Source organism: Uloborus diversus, chromosome 6 (genome assembly GCF_026930045.1).
Source record: "Uloborus diversus isolate 005 chromosome 6, Udiv.v.3.1, whole genome shotgun sequence".
NCBI lineage: Eukaryota > Metazoa > Arthropoda > Arachnida > Araneae > Uloboridae > Uloborus > Uloborus diversus.
This window is the reverse complement of record NC_072736.1, coordinates 137,027,714-137,050,447: the sequence shown is the minus strand read 5'-3', so window position 1 is coordinate 137,050,447 and position 22,734 is coordinate 137,027,714. Positions and strand designations below refer to the sequence as shown.

The window sequence follows — 22,734 nt, the reverse complement described above, 5'->3', positions numbered from 1 at the left end:
AAATTTTTTTTTTTATTTCAATTGAGGAAAACCGCGAGGAATAGGGTCAGCTACATTTTAGCGAAAAATAAATTTTAAAAAGAAGAAGAAAACTCTAGCTTCTGCATTAGCTGTAGTAGCCTTAGATTTCGCTACATCTTCTGAACTAGCTAGAAATAATATTTCATTTTATTTCTTGCTTAAATGCAGCTATCTCAACCCTCCCGATTCTAGCCCTACACGTCCACATTATGTAAAATTTCTTAAAATATTATTAAAGTCAGATAAAATGTAAAGTGCCCGTACTCCTTACAATTAAATGTGTAGACACGATTTATCTTTGTTCAATACTCGGTATTTAAAAACATCATGATAATTCAATTATTAAGAAATATTTTTTTAACTCATTTCTTCAGAATACTTACATCATGTGTTAATTTGAAGCAAATAAGTATTAGTTTCTAAACTTATTGTGAGGTAGTAGTATTTAGAACAATTAAGTTTATGTTAGCATATCTAAACTTAATTGTTTGACTTAAATGTATTATAGACTACATATATTTGATATATTGGGACCGATAGGACTTTGTAAAATTATTTTGACGCTTGACATTTTTCGTATTTGAATTGAATTTTAAGTGTGTATGTATGCCGATATTTATTAATTCTTGTTGTTAATGTTATGATTAAACTCGTTATTTAGTATACAAATAGTTTTTTGTTTTATGTTACACTGCTTCATAAAAGTTAAATATAATATATTTGCATTCTTAATTGCATTGGTTCAAGTATGCCTTTTGAAGATGATTGTCTTCTTTTTTTCTTTCAATATTACGTATTTTATTATGTTCTTAAAGGTTGTTCATTACAGTAGAGAAAAATACTTACACATTTTTTTAAATTAAAAAAAAAACTGTAATAGAGAAATTTTTTTCTCACCGTGAAGAAATAATTGCTACGTTGTTCAAAACACTTGTAGAATTATGTCTTCAAATAAAATTTTTAACTTTTTTACGTACTTTAAATGTATTTTACAGTTTAAAATTGAAGAAGCTTAGCATTCAAAATGTAAAACTCACTTTTATAGTTAATTGCTGAAAAATGCTTGAAATAGTTGCTTTCCCTGCGTGAATGTCTTAAAACGATTAAAGATTAATTGATAAAATTCTTTGAATTAAATAGTAATCGCCGTTTTATTCGCAAGCTTTTTTTTTTCTTTTTTTTTCAATGTCAATGTAGATTAAATGATTTCTTTTTCATGAGGCTGAAAAAAAACTTTTATATTTTAACTAAAAGATATTTTTTCAAAAAAAAAATTTTGTAAGTGAAATTTTACGTAAGTATTATTTTCTAGAAAATTATTAAGTTCTGCGAAACAAAAACGCATACAGAGTTAAAGTTGAGTTTGTTGACTCTTAGATGTTTTATCAGTGCTAACACATTTCAAATGCTTAAAATATTCATTTTAAAAATTTCCGAATGCGAACATTTTTTTAAATAATGTATTTTTTCCATGTTTTTGAGACTACAGAATTCTAATATTGAGCAAATTTTTTCAACTGTTTAAAAAATACATTAATTTTATTTTAAAGACAATGCAAATGAAATATAGCTAATGGAAATCATCTCATCCATACTGTCTTGTTTCTACTTTTATTCAGGACTATTTTTAATTAAAAATTAAATGTACGTAATGTCATTAATTATTGAAATATTTCTAAGTTAAATAGTAAATTAACGAAGTTTTGATCAATTTTTCAAATCAAATTGGATAATCATTGAAATATTTCAATAATTAATGACATTACTTACATTTTATCTTCGATTAAAAAATAGCCCTAACTCTTACTGAAGAATATTTTTGATTGCAAATTAAACGTTAGTAATGTCATTTATTATAAAAGTATTTCTGAGTTAAATAGTAAATTGACGAAGTTTTGATCAATCGTTGTAGTTTTGCATCTCTAATGGACCACATTGACACATATATCTTATCATTAACACAAAATCTACGAACCCGTTTCCACAAAACTTGACGATCATGTTAGTTATGTCGCCGTTTAATTGTTTTATTTATAAAAATGCCCATACTCTACAGCAAAGTTTATGGCTTTTAAGGAGTTAAAAGATACAAATTTTTACAGTTTCATTGCTATCTAGAGAAATATCCTTCAATTATAAAAATCATTAAATGAAAAAAAAATCAATTACGTTTTAAAAAAAGTTTTTTTTTAGTATTTATTCAACGGTTTAAATAATAGATTAATTCCTGAAAATTACACCAGCTCCATCCAGTAGAGATTTTTTCAACAAACTCTATCTCCATTTGTTCTGAGTTTGTATGTTCTTTATGAAGAACATTAATACATACTAGGGAGCTCCACCTCCTGCTCGTTTCTTTTGCCATCCCCCGTCAGCTACCTGCAACAGGTGACAGTTGGTGATTTTAATGCTTCTTCCCCTGAATGTTCTGCAGACCGGAGGAGACACACGCATACAAAGATGCGCAGAGATTTTAATAGTATAGATACAAAACACATTTTTATAAAAATAAATATTCATTTGTATTAAATTATAGGAGTATTCATTGAAATTAACTTTTAATTAAAATACAAATTTTTGTTTAGCTTCATTAATAAAGAAACATATTCAAATAAAGTAAGTAATTGAATGGAGAAAAAAATTCAATCATTAACCCGAAAAGTATTTGTTACTGATATTTATTTAACATTTTAAGCATCGGATCAATACCTGCAAATCACCTCAACTCCACTCAGTGGCGATTTTCCGCCAAACAACTGCCTCCGCATTCATCCTGATCTTTTCCCTTTGGATTTAAGCCGAAAGCCTTGGAAATAATAATCAGAGGATGAAAAGGGGTTGCTAAGTCTAACTGCCTTCTGGGATCAACCTCCGTGTCGACAAGTGCCGCTAGGGGGAATAGGGGGCAACGAGTCTATTCTTTCTGCAGCACACTCCTCCCGCCATCCCTTACGTCCGGGGAGTTGATCCTCAAGACTGCAAGATAACCTAAAATCGACGTTTTACTGATTAGGATGGTCCGTTTTAATGGCTCGATTGAAACTAGTTTGTATGATTTTGTTGTTTTTTAAAACTCTTCGAGGCTCGGGGGAGATGTTAAAGACTATAGATTTTCTTGTGGTTTGCGCGGAAGGGAGTTCTGTATTCCTTTCTAATTTGGTTCTTGGATTTTCTTTATTTTGATGTGAGTGCTTTGAAAGAGGATTAGCGCGTGGTAGTTATGGCTAATAAAATTACTCGTTTGGTGTTAAAACGAAGTGGTGGAAATTGCGGCATCGAAGAATTTTTCTGTCGGGAATTAGACTTAATTCTGAAGTGATTAATGTATTTTTATTCATAGTAGTTTAAATAATTATAATAGAAATTAAAGACAAGCATAAATATAATAATAAATAAGTATAAAGAATATACACATTTTTACTGATTTTGAGTTGAATAAAAGTATGCTGTTTTATTTATTTTAAGTAAGGGAAAAAACGCTTTTAAAATAAATAAATCAAACTGATTAAATTTTAATTTCTTCAAAGGTTTGAACTGTCTTGAATGAAGTAAGACAATATGATGCCGCGAGCATCTGAAATGATTTTATTCATTTCTAAAATCTTTTTATCTTTTGCACTTAATTAAATTTCCGACAGTTTTCGCGGGTAAATAAATTATCTGCCCTTTTACTATAATTTCTAAACAATTTCATTGATTATGCTAATAGTTATATATATATATATATATATATATATATATATATATATATATATATATATATATATATATATAGAGAGAGAGAGAGAGAGAGAGAGAGAGAGAGAGAGAGATCATAAAAGATTACTGAATTCGTCTCTTCTGAGGGAGTCTTAGATTGGCGGATGTTTGGAATACAAAAGTTCATAATAATGGTATTTCTCTATATTTTGAAAACATATCAATTAATGTTTTCAAAGTGAAAACCATTCCTCGTTTAACAACGTTAGTGCTGTAAATTTTCTATTAAATTCCTCCCAGTTAAAAAACTAAGCTAAAAGAATGATGCATTTCTACTAGTCTGACTTCTAGAATTTTAAGACCTTTGATTACGACTCTGACTCTGAAGTTTTGGACGAAACACTGCCTCGGAGGGAAATTTACCGACTCCTCAGTCCTTTTTTTTTTACTGTGAAATAATGATTGTTGACAAAAATTGTTTTTATTTTCATTCTAAAATTTTAAACTTCGTTTCAAACTTTAGACATTTTGTTTAAAGTACCTCTTCTACCTCCTCCCCCAGATAAAAGAAAAAGTCCTTATTGTTGCAGTGAGATTACAAAAGATCTCAAGCGGTATTTTTTATTCAAAGACGATCCGTGGCTTGTTCTTAAAGTCTAGTTTGGTATTCTGTGTAGATTAAGGAAGTAAATTGCGTATGAACAGGGGCCGTTTTTTTTTCGTCTGTCACAAACACTAACACGTTCCAGCAGAGGCTGATTTTGAGAAAGAAGGACCGAAATCGGACAAATGATTGCAAAACAAAGCAAAGAGAAACAGAAGATTTAAAAATCACCGTCTTCAAGAATAAAGTACAGTCTGGAATACGGGATCAGCATATCAAAACAGTCTGGTTTTACCGACGCCTAACTGGATCGTCCGGGGGTGTGGGTTTGTGAAGCGCACTCCCTTGTTTCCTTTCGAATCGAATTTCAAGCGGAGTGCCACCTTAGCCTACCAGGAGTTGTTCTCTGTGGTTGAAACTAGCGTTCGAATAATGCAAGTCGGAACGCTCGCCATTTTTAGGCTTGTGTGACCTCTTATGTTCAGAGATCAAGAAAAGTTGTAAAATCATAGGACCCTGAAACGCATTTTAGGCACCAAGCAAATTATTAATTTGTGTTTAAAAAATGCAGTGTAGCATGGATTTTGAATTATTCTTGTTCTGAAAAAAAAAAAAAACGCGTGGTCAAGATATTTTTTTAGTCGCCGGGCGACCTGCCCTCAAGATTTTTTGTACCCTGGTTACATTAAGCCTATTTACAACAATTTTTCTTTCACTAATATTAAATTTTAAACAGACATCAAGAAAATCATTTCACTTCATCGGAACTAATCCTAATAAACTCATGTCGTAGTCCTAAACTTTCAAGCAAAGTTATAAACGTACATTTATTTACTGCGTATAAACAATTCGTTTTCCCAACTCATACCATGCCATTGTTAGTAGTTCCTAATAACTGAAATAATGATTTTAAATATGCAAAACAGAAACATTTAATAAGAATTTTATTCCCAGCACATTATTAATAATCGATACTGAAATATCTAACCTCAGTAGTCCTTATAGGCAGAGGTCAACGAAAATTGTAAAATCTTGGAGCCAGACAAAGATTTTCTCGTAGCTTATAGGAAAATTCAGTGAAATATAGCATCTGAAAGACTTTTGTTCTGAAAAAATTAGCCTCCAAACTAGGATTTTTAGTCTTGCACGATCTTTGTCGGGCACTGCTCATAAGTATGTTTATTTGAACAGTTACTCTTTTGAGGCTAATTTATATTTTTATTATTTTTCATTAGGAAAATGAAAATCTTCTTTTAATGTTTCTTTTTGTACATATCTAGTTATCAAATTAGTAATCTCTGGTAAAAGATATATCCATAGGGCAGTTTTAGGTTTTCTGAAATAAACTAACAGCGTTTGTGAGAGGATAGGAACTTCTTAAATATGATTTAATTTGATCGTCATCCTGATATGAATTCCTAACGTATTTAATGACATGTTCATTTCTCTTTACCAAACTTGCCTGGTTCTGTTTAATTTCCCTTGGTATCTCATATGGAGTTCTACTAAAGTTTCCAGATTTTGAGCTAAAAATGGCGGATATATAAGAAACTAAGGGATTCCGGTTGTGATTTGGTACAGTGGGGAGTCTGTAGAAAGGAGGCTTGTGGAACATCAGAGACGTGACTTCTGTACGGAAGAACTTTAAACTGATGCTGTTAGAGTTGGCTCTTGCAATCATCTTTTCTTGGGGACATTGTTTTTCGTTTCTTTTCTCAAAATTTATTCTTTTTGTGCCTAGGCATAGCTTTATTTCTTGTACTTTTGTGCTTTTAAACTCAACAAACTAAATTTTATGGACTCTATAATCAGATTTTTTTTTATGATTATACATGAAGCATAAATGCGTTGATTATGAAGTGTCTTCAAGTTCCATTTGCAGTAAATCCCATAATTCAATATGTTGTAATTGATACTTCTTAATCAACTGCCGCACATTTTTCAACTTTACAAAAATTTTCAAAACTGACTCAATACATCCCCAAAAGTTGAGTCAAAGGAACTACAAAGAACTCTTTTGATTGATTTCATAATTTTAATTTGGATTTGTGAAAGGATCATGTACTCAAAAGTGATTTTGAAAAAGTCAATTCTATTTTTATTGTCATAAGTTTTATGTACTATAAGAAAAGAAATTAGCATAAAAATAATGCCATTATTATATTTATTTATCTATTTTATTCATCTTTTCATTCATTTTGAAGTTGATGTTTTAAAATTTCAACTTTTGCCATATTATCAATCTTTTCGGGATACTAAAATATATCGCAAAAACTCAGTACTCTAAAAACAGAAATAATATATTTTTTAATTATTCAAAAACAAATAGTTCTTGAAAAGAGAAACTCTAATGTTAGATTTATTAATGGTGACAAAATTTCTTTAAAATACGTTCCAAAGATGCACTTTACAAGTATTATTATTTTGAAAAATAAAGTTATTTTTGTAACGCAGCAAAGTGTGAGCTACTAAATGTGAGCAGAGAGCTTAAGAGTTTAATCAGAAAAGGATTACTATATTGAAAAGACATTATAAGAATATTTAAATGTATTCCTCTCAAATCCAGTAAATGCTTGCCGATCATTTGCCCGTAGCAGAGCCTAAAATATGTCTCTGTTTGAGTCATGGATGAGAGTTTGTATATCTTTGAGACATTCAAAAGAATTTGTGTATCTCTGTTTAAGACATCCACGAGAGCTTGTATACCTCTTTTTGAGTCATGTAAGACAGTTTGTAGACCTTTGTTTGAGACATACAAAAGAGTTTATATATCTCTGTTTGAGGTATATATTAGAGTTTTTATATCCTGTCTTTTATATCTATTTGGTATTTTTGCTTATCAAAATCTTTTTCTTTAGTTCCTTCCAAGTATAAACTGCCAATTACTAATTCTATAAGAGAGAGAGGGTTTGAGAATCTAACAGAAACTTACTAAACAAATACTTAACAAAACTATAATTTTAAATATTAAACGCCCTATTTAGCTCAGTATTATTTATAAATATCTGTTAAATGTTTTGACAGATTAAAGTCAGATTCCGTAAATCTGAGACAGCAGTAGTGAATATGCAGTAAATCTATCTCAAAGAATAGAAAATAAGAGTTTGTATATCTCTGTTTGAGACACATAAGACAGTTTGTATAGTTTTGTTTCAGCCATACAAGAGAGTTTATACATCCTGTATTTTATATATACTTGCTCTTTATATATATCAAAATCTTTTTCCTAAGTTCCTTTCAAATATAAAGGGCCAATTGCTTATTCTATTAGTGAAAAAGGATTTTTGAATCTTATAAAACTCAATAAACAAATATTTAACAATGCTTAACTTTAAATATTAGACACCCTATGTAGCTCAATATTATTAATAAATATTTGTTAAATTTTTGACGTATCATAGTCAGATTCCGGTAATTTCAGACGACGGTAGTGAATGTGCGGTAAATCAACCCCAAAGAAAATGGAAAATAAGAGAACAGGCCAAGAAACGTGACTTTAATCCCAACTGCTCTTCTGGGTTAAATAACGATTCTGGTGAACCCAGAGTCTTTCAATGATCTCTTTTCTTAGAAGCTCTGGGTTTTAGTTTCCGTTTTATTTTGTAATTTTTTTTTATAATTTTCTTTTATACTCTTCTCTTTACGCCTCATCGATATTTTTCTGGGAAAGAGTCTGTTGTCATGTACTTCTTTAGGGAGAAATCTGAATACTGAAAAGAAATTGAAAACACGAATTTTTTATTCTTATTTAGAAATAGACACGAATTTGTACAAATGTGAAAGGACAGGTTTAATGGTCTTTTTGCATTTTAAAGTCGTGTTTCAGGTATTAACATAGGAATTCAAAACTCTTGACTTTGTGAGCGCATGAAAAGAGCCAATAAAATTTCCAAAAGCAAGAGATAATTTTAAATGTTTATGAATTGAAACGATACACTGTATGGCGATAGCCTAAAAAAGAAGTAACTTTTTTTTGTGCTAAAAATTAAGAGTACAATCGACAATGTCAAAAAAACCAAAAATTTGAAAAAAGAGAAAAAATTTAGCCAAATTTGTTTTGGAGTCACAGAGAGTACTTTTTTTTTAATGCAAAAATGATGTGAACTTGCAGATGTAAAACTTGCTTATGTGAATCCAACATATTATAGATGATAAAGTAATTTAATATCACCTCTTTCGCTCTATATAATTACTGTATGTAATACTGAATGTATGTTTCATTACAGGAAGGTAGACTTAAAATTAAAATATTCAAAAGGTAAATCGTTTTAAAAATTAAAAATCCTGAACAGTGAGGATTCGTGGGGAAAATAAGCTTTTTACAGCAAAAAAGGAACTTCAAAAACGGCTTATTCTTAACATGTATTTTATTTGTTGATTTGTATGAGAATCGACCTCAAAACAGAAGTGTCTGTGAAGAAAACGTTCAACTGTGCTTTAATTCAGTAAAGTTTTAGTTCGGGCTTTCAAGTCTTTAAATATTATTACCTGCTCGATTGATCAATAGTTGTTGCCACGAAAAAATTGAATTCGGTAATAAAGAGAAAGAAAGATCAAGACTTTTGGTTATAATGTATCTTCTTTGGGAAGCGTTTTCATCTCATCTCGTATCAGATTGGTAATTCTACCAATCATACAATTATATTTAAAGTGCCAAATTCAAAAATCTATTTAAAATTTTGTTATAGTTAAATTAACATTACTCTTGAATTTCTGACTCTGTTTCTTCTAAGTGGGTGGTTTCAATTTTGTTTTAAGTAGAAATCTTCATTTTTGCATTGGATTATATTTACATTCAATAAAAAAAGAAATATCGTGAATTTTTTTTTATGTTTTTTTAACTTTAATTCTTTGTACTTTATGATTTTTTATTTCTCCCATTCAGTTTTGACTAAAAATGGAATATTATATGCTCATAGCAGAATAGGATTGTTCAGAGTAATATATCTCGTGTTAAATGCTTTCGGCTGTAATTACGAACGACATAAGGTACGTTATCTTACGTATGAACATAAATAGGATGATCAGAGTATCAACAAACTACTTTTGAAGAAAGTGTAATTTCCCTTCTTAATTTACTTTTCTTTTTTCGAATGATATTGTGTAAAACCATTATTGATACTGGTACTTTTTCTCACATTTCTTTCATCAATGGTACTTCACAAGTATATTTTTAATACCTGAATAATTAATAAATTTATAAATAGTTATGTGTCATGTGAACAAATTTAGTTCTGTGAAATTTCTGTTAAACTCTCCATTACATTTTCTACTTCTCTCTGTCTCTCCCTCTTTTTTTTTTTTTTTTTTTTTTTTTTTGAAGTATCAGAATTCATAACGAGTGAGTTGTATTGAATATAAAGTAACAGACGCAATTTTTGACTGATTAAATATGACACTTAAGTTAAAACTTATTACTAGAAAAAATAACGTATGTTGTTCAAAATTTATTCTTATCATTTAAACGAAAGAGCAATTTTTGACTAAATTTTTCCATGCAGAATCCATAAAGAGCTAAAAAAAACAAAAACAAAATGCGTAGTGAGGTCGCATTCATCTTTGTAGACAAACACTCCATCCAGCAGTTCATGACTTTTTTCTTTCAAAAAGAAGAATCAGACAAATGATTGCAAAAAGCGAGCAAAAGAATCGAGAGAGAAAAAAAAATTCAAAAAATCACTTCTCTCAGTAGCGTGTGAGTTAAACGTCTTCAGAACAGAAAAAAAAAATGAAGAAGAAAAGATGCACGAACACTGGAGAAGTATATCAAAGCATCAGGTACGAGTTGTCTTATTGGACCCTAACTAGATCTACCCAGCTAAGAGGGGGGTTGCGGCATACGATTTTTTTTCCTTCCACCAAATCGAATTTGGAGCAGAACCTACTCGCTGCCTCCGTACTGAGGGGAGATGCGTGGCGAATTGGCCCTGGAGGTGGAGGCTGGGGTTTGAGAACGTGACTTGTGTACTGAAAGAGCTCTGGGCCAAATATCTGTGCGGTTGAACCTGATTCATGCAGTGATCATTTCTTCTGGTGGCATTTGCTGTTTTGGAGTACATTTTCGTTCTTCTGCTGTCATCTTTTTCTTTTCTCTCTTTAATGTATGTTAGTGCATTTTCCATGAATGGTACAGTTTTGTGTCTTTTATGCAGGAGAAAAAACTCAACTTATCAACTGTTGAAATCATGCAATTATTCTCCTTAATTAGATGACCGACACTAATAGATGCAGTTACATAAAACCTTTTCCTTTTTCATTTTTGAATCCTCAGTAACTTAGTATAAGTAATCTTACTAAAATAAGTTACTAGTTTAGTAGTTATCATTTCTTGTGGTGGCATTTGCTGTTTTGGAGTACATTTTCGTTCTTCTGCTATCATCTTTTTCTTTTCTCTCTTTGTTGTATGTTAGTGCATTTTCCATGAATGGTACAGTTTTGTGTCCTTTATGCAGAAGAAAAAACTCAACTTATCAACTGTTGAAATCATGCAATTATTCCTCTTAATTAGATGACCGACACTAATAGATGCAGTTACATAAAACCTTTTCCTTTTTCATTTTTGAATCCTCATTAACATAGTATAAGTAATCTTACTAAAACAAGTTACTAGTTTAGTAGTGATCATTTCTTGTGGTGGCATTTGCTGTTTTGGAGTACATTTTCGTTCTTCTGCTGTCATCTTTTTCTTTTCTCTCTTTGTTGTAGGTTAGTGCAATTTCCATGAATGGTACAGTTTTGTATCCTTTATGCAGAAGAAAAAACCAAAATTATCAACTGTTAAAATGATGCAATTATTCCCCCTAATTAGATGTCCGACACTAATAGATGCAGTTACATAAAACCATTTTCTTTTTCTTTTTAATTTTTGAGTCTTTATTAGCTTACTATTGGTAATTTTACTAGAATAAGTTACTAGTTCAGTAGTGATAATTTTCTGGTGGCATCTGCTGTTTTGGAGTACATTTTCTTTCTTCTGCTGTCATCTTTTTCTTTTCTCTCTTTGTTGTATGTTAGTGCAATTTCCATGAATGGTACGCCATTGTACGCTTTATGCAGAAGAAAAACTAGATTTATCAACTGTTAAAATGATTCAATTATTCCCCCTAATTAGATGTCCTACACTATTAGATGCAGTTACGTAAAACCATTTTCGTTTTCTTTTTCATATTTGAATCCAGTAACTTACTATAAGTAATCTGACTAAAATAAGTTACTAGTTTAGTAGTGATAATATCTTTTGGTGGCATTTTGTGTTTTGGAGCACATTTTCTTTCTTCTGCTGTCATCTTTTTCTTTTCTCTCTTTATGGTATGTTAGTGCATTTTCCATGAATGGTAAATCATTGTACGCTTTATGCAGAAGGAGCAACTTGATTTATCAACTGAAAAGATTCAATTACTCCCTTTAATTAGATGGCCGACACTAATAAATAAAGAAATACAAAATATGATGCTGTGCTTAAAACCATTTTTCTAAATCCACATTAACTTACTTTTAATAATAATGCTAAACTAGTTTATTAAGGATAATTTCTTCTGGTAGCATTTGCTGGGTTGGAGTGCATTTTTTTTCTGCTGCTGTCATCTTTTTGTTGTATGTTAGTACATTTTCCATACATGTTACGTCATTGTGCTCGTAATGCAGAAGAAGAAACTAGATTTATTAAGTATTAAAAAGGTGCAATCATTTCCCCTCATTACATGCATTACTAATAAATGAAATTGTGCAAAATAATATGATGTTGTTGCTTAGAACCACTTTCGTAAATCCTCATTAAATTACTTTTATACTGATGCTGAACTCGATTATTAATCATCATTTCTTCCACTGACAACTGTTGTGCTACGGTACATTTTATTTTTAGGATCGTTTTCTCCTCTCTCTCCCTCTCTCCTTCTCTATTTGCTGTATTAGTGCATTTTTCAGGGATGGTACGCCATTGTACGCTTTATGCAGAAGAAGCAACTAGATTTATCAACTGAAATAATTCAATTACTCCGCTTAATTAAATGTCCGACAAATGAATAAATAGATACAAAATATGATGCTGTTGCCTAAAACCATTTTCCTAAATCCACATTAACTTACTTTTATTAATAATGCTAAACTAGTTTATTAAGGATCATTCCTTCTGGTAGCATTTGCTTTGTTGCAGTACATTTTCTTTCTTCTGCTGTCATCTTTTTCTTTTCCTTTTTGTTGTATGTTAGTACATTTTCCATAATTGTTACGTCATTGTGCACTTAATGCAGAAGAAGCAACTAGATTTACAGTTAAAAGGGTGCAACTACTTCCCTTCATTAGATGCCTCACTCTAATAAATGAAGAGATACAAAATATGATGCTGTTGCTTAAAACCACTTTCGTAAATCCTCATTAAATTACTTTTAATACTGATGCTGAAATAGATTATTAATCATCATTTCTTCCACTGACAATTGTTGTGTTGGAGTAAATTTTAATTTTTTTTTATCGTTTTCTCCTGTCCCACTCTCTCCCTCTCTCTTTGTTGTATTAGTGCATTTTCCTGGAATGGTACGACGTTTCTGCACGTTTTGTGCAGAATAACTGACTAGAATTATAAGTATGTAACAATTCCCCGAATTGAATGTCCGACACTAATAGATTCAGCGAGAAAAATATAACGCAATTGCTTAAAACCATTTTCCTTTTTTCAACTATTCAATACCTGGTTAGGCTTAATGAATCAAGCCATTTTTTAACTTAATTTACGATTAGAAACATCGCAACGGTAACAGTTATATATTTCATCAACAGGTAATAATTTTGAAAGGTAATTACGAATTGTTTTACTTTAAAAATCTCACATACGTTTGTGATTTCTTAAGCAATAAAATTTGCTCATTACCCGATAAAAATATTATTTTTAAGTTAATGTATGATCATCACGTACTGGACAAAATGACCTTTTTCCGTGGAATGGCCCAATTTCGTTTATTATTTGCGTTAATATTTGTTTGAAAGCATAATTATACTACTGACTTCTAATTTGTGTGATTTCAAGATGAGAAAAAAATATTTGAATTTGGGAAAGACATCGGAGTAGCTTCTCGAATGAAGTGAAATCATTTCGAGTCTTCAAATCCCCAAGAAACCGAAAATCTCCAAAATCCGCAGCCTCTCTCTAACTCTTTATGAGCTTATGAGCACCTAGTTAACGAGAAAAACCATTAGAGTGTGCTTGTGATTGCGTAATGTGTATGTATAGTAGTTTCTAAACGCTTTACTTACTACGCTTAAAACGAACATGGCTGGTGTATGTTTAACGTTTTATTATGTTCGTGTTAATGTTATATATTAATTGATTTAGTTATTTGCATAATTATTTATTGGAAAATACAAATTTGCTATTGATATGTAATTTCTGTAATTATAAGAGTCGAGAGTATATTTTCAAAAGGCATCGGAGTATCGTCCTGAATGAAGTGAAATCACTTAAAATTTTCAAAGCCCCCAGAAACCAAAAATCTCCGAAAACCACAGCCTCTTTCTAAACTCGTTATTAGCGCCTGTTTAACGAGAAAAGCCGAGGGTATCCTTCGCATTTCCCCCCATTTCCAGAGATTGAACCGTTTGTCCCGGAGCATCATTCCCGTTGCCACGGCAACCGAAAAGGAGCGGGCAGAGAGCGGGACCTTAATGGCTCCACGCTCCTGTGCCGCTTAATGAGCCTTAAACTCCATTCACACTTCATCTCAGTCTGTTCGATCCAGCTCCCAACCGCCGAACCAGAACCCGAAACGGACCAAACAAATTATCGCAAACGGTAATCTGCGTTCGAACCTTCCCTTCACCTCTCACACCCTTTCTCGTGTTTACCTTTCTTTTTTTTTCCTCCCCTTTTTCCTTTTTTTTTTTAATGTTTATGAAGAGGCATTTTTGCACTCTGCCGTTTTGCAGTCGTTTCCCGGAATATGTTTAATGGATTTTTGAAAACGAAACGATTCCGTCCCTCCTTTGTATTTATTTTATTAGTTTTTATCGCTTCGTACATAAAAGCCGCTTGTTTGTAAGGCTGTGTTTGTATAGCGCCTATCATTTTGTTATTCGTCCCCCTGATCTAATTGCGCTGCGAATGGGTGAATGGAAGAGGCGTTGTTCCCATTGAATTGGATGTGTTATTTGTCGCTTAGGCAATAGACTTTTCGAAAGAATTCTCTCAAAGTATTTTTTTATCCCTTAAGGCTTTTCGATTTTTGAAATTTTCCTAATCACAGAGAATTAAAGATTGTTATCGCATTTTATTCTTTACTTTTTTCTTTGATGTCCGTATTGTGAGTTTTGATTATGGCAATGAAAACTTTTGCGATTATAATGAAAAATAAAAATATTTTATCGCTAGAGAGTTCTTGATATTTCTTCCTTTTTTCACCGCTCTTATAAAAGAATTTTATTCGAGATTTTTTAGCTAGAGCTTTATTTCGTTTTAGGATTGCTCTTTTTCTTTTAAAATGTTTCAAATCAAGAAGATGATTATTGCCTTTTATTGCACTTTTTGATAATTACCCCATACAGTTTCGATTATTACAATGAAACATTTTTTTTTAATTTCATTATGAAATATTAAAAAATGTACTTCCGCTGGATAATTCGGGGTAATTTCTGCTTGTTTTTTTTTTTTCTTAAGGATATTATTTGCCAATTGATAGATACATCAAAAATTTATTGACTTCCTCTTTGTTATCACGTTGCTTTCAAATTTTTGAAGTGTTTAAAATAAAATAGATCATTAAATTGACTTTTATTGCATTTCTCTCTTTTTCTACTAATATTAGTTTTAATATTGGCATTGAAAAATTTTGCAATTATGATTAAAAAAAACGAATTTTCCTTATAATTTGGAGATTTTTTTATATATATATTTCTTCATTTTTTCACCGCTAATCAAGAAATCGTATTTGTGTGTGTGTGTGTGTGTGTGTGTGTGTTTTGTAGCATTAAACGCTTTATAAAATTGTACTTTATTTTAGTAGTACTCTTTAGTAGAAAATGTTTCAAATCAAGATAATTATTGTATTTTAATACGCTTTTTTTTAATAAACCCAAGCATGAGTTTTGATCATTCCAATGAAACATTTTGCATTTCATTAGGAAATACTTAAGTGTATTTACGCTGGATCTTGATATTTCCTCCTTTTTTTCCTCTCTTATCAAAGAATTTTATTTGTTGCTATTATTGTCGCACCGAAAGTATTTTGAAGCTTTTATTATTGTTGTTTTAGTTTTAAAATGTTTCAAATCAAGAATACGATTATTGCCTTTTATTGCACTTTCTCTTAGTGGGCTTTGATTATTCCGGTAAAACATTTTTAATTAGAAAGTATTGAAATATATTTTCATTAGGAAGTAATAATATCTATTTACGCTGGATAATTCATGATATTTTTCTTCTCGTTTTGACTTTTTAGTTCTAGAATTTCATTTGCCAACATACTGATACATCAAAAATTTATCTACTTTCTCTTTCCCATCATATTGCTTTTTAATTTTCGAAAATTTTCAAATTGAAAAGATTTCTAAACTGACATTTATTACATTTCGCTTTGATATCCGTATTGTGAGTTTTGATTATGGCAATAAAAGCTTTTGCCATTAATGGGAAAAAAATATATTATCGCTGAAGAAATCAGGATATTTCTTCATTTTTTTAATGCTCTTATCAAAGAATTTTATTTGTTGTTTTTTGATTGTCGAATTAAAAGTTCTCTAAAGCTTTACTATAATTTAGCATTGTACTTTTACTTTTACATTTTTGTTTCATTAGGAAATATTAAAACGTATTTGGGCTGAATAATTCATACTATTCTTTCTTTTTTTTATTCATGACGTTTTTATCCCAATTTTTTCATTTGGTAGTTTATTGATACGACAAATAGAAATCTTCTTTTTGTTAATCATCATATTACTTTTTAATTTTCAAAATCTTTAAAATTTAAATGATTGCTGAATTGGTTTTATTGCTTGTTTTCATTTTGTCGAATATTGTTAAATGTTTTTGATTTTGGTAATGAAATTTTTTCCAATTGTAATTAAAAAAAAAAAATTTCGCTGAGGAATTCTTGGTATTTCTTGTTTTTTATGCTGCTGTCATCAAATACTTTTTTTTTCAGTTTATTAAAAAAATCTTTTTTGTGTGCATAAAGATGTAGATATAGATATCGTTGTTATACTTTGTTACAAAGTTTTTAAAATGTATACTATGATAAATACTGATATGTGATCCCAAATGTCTTAGTTTAGTTTTTTTTTTTTTTTTTGCAGTTTTAAGTAAAATCTCGTTAAGGTGAGAGTTATTTATTGCATATTACTTATTATAACAACAAAACTGCATTTTTTATTAGTTTTATGTTTTAAGTAACATTGAAAACATTTCTAAATATTGCAATTTATAAATCATTTTTCAAGGAAAAAAGTCATTTTCTGAAATTGATGCGTTTTAGATAAAATATTAATGTTTTCCATTTTTTCTTTCAGACGGAAATAGCGAAAAGGCTAAACACCATCATAGCTCAAATCATTCCGTTCCTATCACAAGAAGTAAGTTGATGAGTTTTATTTTTTAGGAAGTTTTTTTAGTAATTGGTAAAATTGAATGGTATTTGTAATGAAACCAAGCTGGTAATAGATGAAATATTAAGTAACATGTTTCCTTTTATGCCAAAAAACAGAAGCTTTACACTATAATATCGCTCACCGACAATGAAAGTGACACAACTTCAAATTTGGAAAAGCCGCACTAGCTATTGATTTAAAATCTAAATTTAATGCTCTTTCTTGCCACAAAAATCACACAAATTTAGCTAACATAACTGGTGCGTGGTAGAACAAAAACGATATACTGTCCAACCACGGATTGTATGGAGTTGGCAAGCGTCCAGTTAAGACGAATCCACCTGAATGAGGAGGAGAAGTAAACATTTGGTGCCCGTGTTCCGTTCGTTTGAATGATACTCTGCTAAATTTAGAGACTAACATACATCTGTAAAAGCTGACATCCCAAAAAGTTAATAGATTTGTCCATTTCCGCGTGTAAACCGGATGTTTCCCTTTCCATACAATCCATGGTCAAACTGACCTCATTTATCAGAATCAATCAAAGAGCCTCATTTATCAGAGGCCAGATAAATGAGGCTCTACAGTAGTTAGAACTAAAATTTTCTGTTACATGCACAATAATACGGACCTCCCACCAAAAACAACATTTCTTTCCATATTTTTTTGGTTTGAAAATCACACAAAGTTAGGTGACGTAACTGGTACGTGATAAAGCAAAAACGATATAATCAGAGGCCAGATAATTGAGGCTCTGCTGTGGTTAAAACGAAAATTTTCTATTACATGCACAATCATACCTTCCACCAAAAAAAAAAGGTTTCTTTCCATCTTTTTTTGCGATACTAAACTATCCAATCATTTTGAAGGCAACCGGAAATAAGTATAGCATTCCATTTGAAGAGACTTAATCCTGCGTCTGTAGGAGTAATGGCTACTGGGGTGAGATTTAATCCAGAGGATGAGCAAATGGCAATATTGACCCAGCCTCTGGACAAACAGTGTTTAATCTAGATTCGCCGTTGCCCGAGGGCACATGAAACCCATAAAAATCCAGCCCCTAAAGAATTTTTCTTACTTGTCTCCGATGTTTTTGCAGCTTCAGGGTGTTTGAAGTTTCCTTCGTACTTTTTTTACCTTCAGTTTTTATTGCCTTCCTGAAAGTGGAGTAAGCTATTGGTGTCTTTTTTTTTTTTCCAGTCAGAGCTATTTGGCGTAGCATTGTAATTTTCTCACGTAAACATCTTAGTGTCTAGTTTACTTCTGACAAGTCTCGTGAAATCATTTTGTAAATAAAACTGCTGCTGAAAGGTGATGTATGTTTTCATTGTAAAAAAACTCCCTGGGAGATAGCTTTTTGTTTTTAAATGTGATTGTTCTGAATACATTAATGGCGTTTTAGTAATAATGTTACCATCCTACAATGATAAGAATAAAGTTTCGAAACATATTAATGGTGGTTTAGTGATAATTTTACTATTTTACAAATGAAAACAACAAAGTGCCGAAGCACATTAATGGTGTTTTAGTAATAATTTTACAATCCTACAAATGAAAAGAACTAAGTTCCGAAACAAATTAATGGTGTTTTAGTAATAATTTTACTATCCTTCAAATGAAACGAATAAAGTTCCGATACATGTTAATGATGTTTGAGTGATAGTTTTACTATTTTACAAATGAAAAAAAAAAAGTTCCGAAACACATTAATGGTGTTTTAGTAATAAATTTACTATCCTACAAATGGAAAAAACTAAGTGCTGAAACACATTAAGGATGTTTTAATGATAATTTTACTGTCCGACAAATGGAAAGAATAAAGTTCCGAAACACATTAATGACGTTTTAATAATAATTTTACTAAAACACTTACCCATCAAAAATTCTACCATCAAAAACTTTTTTTTGTTGGCAGAACATTGCTAATACTATTTTTGTATTATTATTATTTCTGTCTCATTTTTGCCACTTCATTTTTTATTTTTGTTTTATTGCTTTAACAGTTTGACTCTTTTAAGAATTATTCGGGTACTGAAATGTGCTCGATGACTACACACATACATGCTGGCCGGTGTTGATGATATTCTCACAATCATAATTGATGACTGTTTTTGAAAAAACTGAGCTTTATTTAATTTTCGAGTTCTATCATTGCATGAAAGTTTAAAGTGAAAAACGTAAAATCATGTTTTATTTTAGTCAAGCTCTTAAATGAAGAGAAACAATTGTAATTTATTTTTGTTCATCAAAACTTAATATCAAGTAGTCAAACAGTCAAAATTTCGCTCGTTTAGAATCAACTTCTGGCAAAATACTTTACAGTGTATGCTGATTGGTTACTAGTTCAAACACTTAAACATAGCGCCTAACTTCATCCAAAAAGTAATTATGTTTTGTTAAAAAGTTATAAAGTATTGTAGTTTTTCAAAAACTTAGTGAACTTTGAGCAAGGATTTTTTTTCCAGTATTAGTGAATTTGTTAGAGTTTTAGCAATCCTTACATAAACTTAGCTAAATTTGTCAAAAATGCAAACAATTGGTTACTTTTAACCAACGTATTGAAAAAAGTATTGTGAAAAAAAAAAAACTTGGAATCTTTTTAACGCTGTAGGTTTTGTTTAGAAGTGAGGTTTCGATTATTTCTATTTCACTAAATTCCCTTAAAAAGGAGAAATAATAACGATAACTTGCTACGATTAAAAGCATTTGTTATTCAAGCCCAAAATCTTCATTATAGCGTTTTTCATCTATTATTACTTTTTGATTTGTTCATATTTCCTTGTAAACAACAGTCGTAACTGTTATTGCAATATTGTCGTAACTGTTATTGAAAATTTTTACTCGGTAATTCTGGTTTTAATCAATGACTTTATTCAATTTATAGAACAGGGATCAACACAAATTACAAAATCTAAAAGAAACGTCAAAATATAGCTTTCTGGCATTGATACCGTGGTGGATTTACCACATCTCATCTGTAGCAATTGCAAGAGGCTCGCACGACATAGCACCCCCGAAGTCAAGGCAAAAAGGCACTTAAAAAGTATCTTTCGGAGTTCTCTTCATCTATAAGTGGCCCTCAAAAATGTATTACGAAATGCCTCTAAATCTGTAAATACACTACTGCATTGATGTTTACAATTCCTAAAAAGTTGGAACTCTCTCAAAACATTTTCTCACGTTGTTTCTCGCGCTGTTCTCATCCATACATCCATCTTTTTCGATCATTTTTATGATCTTTCAAAGACAAGCATTTTCAGTCGCACGATTAAGTTTGTTATCCAACTTTACATGTTCCGGTGTTTACTTCGGATACTAAGTTCAGTACAATGGATAGCCCTTTATGTGTAGATTAAGACTCGTGTTGTGTTCAAGTACTTTGTTATGTATTTGGGGGGAAAAAACATTGAAAAGGAAGTTATTTATGTATGGGTCATTGAGGAGTCTTTCTTACTTACATACTTCTTTTTCACTTAAGAGAACTTTCTTACATTGATCTAGTGAACTGAGAAATAGTTTTTAAAAATAAGAAATGAGTTAAAAATAAAAAATGAGAAAATTAAAATGCAATTTAAAGTTGCATTAGTTCTTATTGTAGTTCTTTTTTTTTTAATTCCAATCATTGATTTATTTTTAGTTTGCGTAAATGGAAAAGTTTGTCTTTTTTTTTTTTTTTTGTCGATCTCTTTTTTTTTCCATTCTCTTTTCTCGTCATTCTTGTCTGTCAATTTTTCCTTTCTTTTCATTCTCGTCTGTCAGTCTTTCTTTTTGTGAAACACATCAAATTTTCAAAAATCTTGCCTAATTGAACTAATTACAAAATATTACACATCAATTAGCAAGATTAACATTGATAAAGTGTAAAAAGATTTCGCTTTTTTAGAACTAGAAGAAAGGGGGGATTCATTTTGTTTCTATTTTTCTAGTTTTCTATCCGTCATTGGATCTTGCTCTTTGTCTGTAACATAACTTTCTTTACTGTAAATTCATGATTTTCTATTTTTTGCTTCTATTATTTAACATATTTTCTCGGGTGTTTTTGTCTTTACGAAAGTTTCCTTCAACCCTTGAAGAACTTTCACCGGCATTATAATTTCTTAACGCATTTTCAACTATTACTTAAGCTCGTATATAAAAATAAAATTGTGTTTTAATAGCTTGGATGCAATGATTAACGTATATGGCAGTTGACGGTGATAACGAATCAGTAAAGTTAGAAACATAACTGTAACTAACAAGATGGAATTTTTAACGTATCATACTCCAAATAACGTTAATTTTTAAAAGAGGGAAATACAGATATAACAATTCAACTTATGTTTTCAAACTTAGAATAGTTAATTACACTCAGATACTACAGTTATAACAATCTGACAAGATTATATAAATTAATGTCTAAAAACTACCCCACGGACTTGGTGACGCTTGCCACAAACATGGCGATCTTGTCTCAGACGTGATGAATATTAAATTCATAACGAAAGTATATCTATTAATTGAAATATATATTTAATTGATATAATATTATATTTGTATAGCTTCCATGTTATGCGTGTCGAGGACTTGGTTGAAACTTAAAATATTTCAGATAATGTCTGAGGAAAATAATTAGGTGGCACTTTTTTTTTTTTTTTTTGTGGAGAATAAAACTAATATGCTTATAGTTTTGGTTTTTAAACAAAACTATCTATCGTGTAAAACCAAGCAAATAATTAAAGATTAATAATAAATTTAAGTAATAATTAAAGATTAATAAATAATTAAAGACAAATAATTGATATGATCCTGTAATATTGGTAACATTAAAAAAAGTATTAAGTTTGATTTTCAAAACGTTCAGAAAAGTTACGCAGACTATGGCTAAAAATCGTTTTGCTTTAACATAATACTTTAAAAAAAGGAAGTAATAAAACAGCAAATAAAAACATATTAAGTTTTCAAACCCTTTGATAAAAGTTACTCATACATTGGGTTAAAAATGCAGTTTTACTTTACTATTTTTGGAAGAGCGTAGGTGCAAAAGTTACGTGCAAGAGTGAAACTATGCAACATCAAACAAAAACATGTTAAGTTTGTTTTTCTAAACTTGGATGAAAGTTACTCATGCATTGGATTAAAAACGCAGTTTTACTTTAGCACTTTTAAAAGAGCCTGATGCGAAAATGCCTTATTAATTTCTCGACAATACATGTCCAACAACAGTCCTAAGAAATAATCCATTCAAGTGCAAAAATTACGTGGAAGAGTGAAACAATGCAACAACAAATAAAAACATGTTAAGCTTGCTAGTTACTCATGTATTAGGTTAAAAACATAGTTTTACTTAATTACTTTTAACCTAGCCTAATGTGAAAATGTCTTATTCAGTTTCCCTTGAATACTTGTTCAACAACGGTCCTAAAAGGGAATGCGATCCAGTGAAAAAGTTACGTCAGAAGAGATTTAATCCAGTACTTCTAAGCGTGAAACAATGCAACATCAAATAAAAGCAAGTTTGGTTTTCAAAACTGCAATACTTACTTACGCATTGGATTAAAAACACACTACTTTAGTACTTTTAAAAGAACCTGATGCAAAAATGTCTTATTAATTTCTCGACAATACATGTCCAACAACAGACCTAAGAGATAACCCATTCACAAAAGTTAAGTACTAAAGTGAAACAATACAACATCAAATAAAAGAATATTAAGTTTGGTTTTCAAAATTGTAATAAAAGTTACTTACGCATTGGATTAAAAACACACTACTTTAGTACTTTTAGAAGAGCCTGATGCAAAAATGCCTTATTAATTTCTCAACAATACATGTCTAACAACAGCCCTAAGAGCTAACCC

General features: G+C 30.4%; 1 protein-coding gene across 1 annotated transcript in view; it reads left to right on the top strand.

Moving 5' to 3' along the window:
* LOC129223803 (protein groucho-like) overlaps nt 1-22,734 on the top strand; it is a 331,565-nt gene that overhangs the window by 163,277 nt on the left and 145,554 nt on the right. Inside the window, exon 6 of the mRNA XM_054858158.1 lies at nt 16,820-16,882. Coding sequence (XP_054714133.1) covers nt 16,820-16,882 — 63 coding nt within the window. The remainder of the gene's footprint in view (nt 1-16,819; nt 16,883-22,734) is intronic.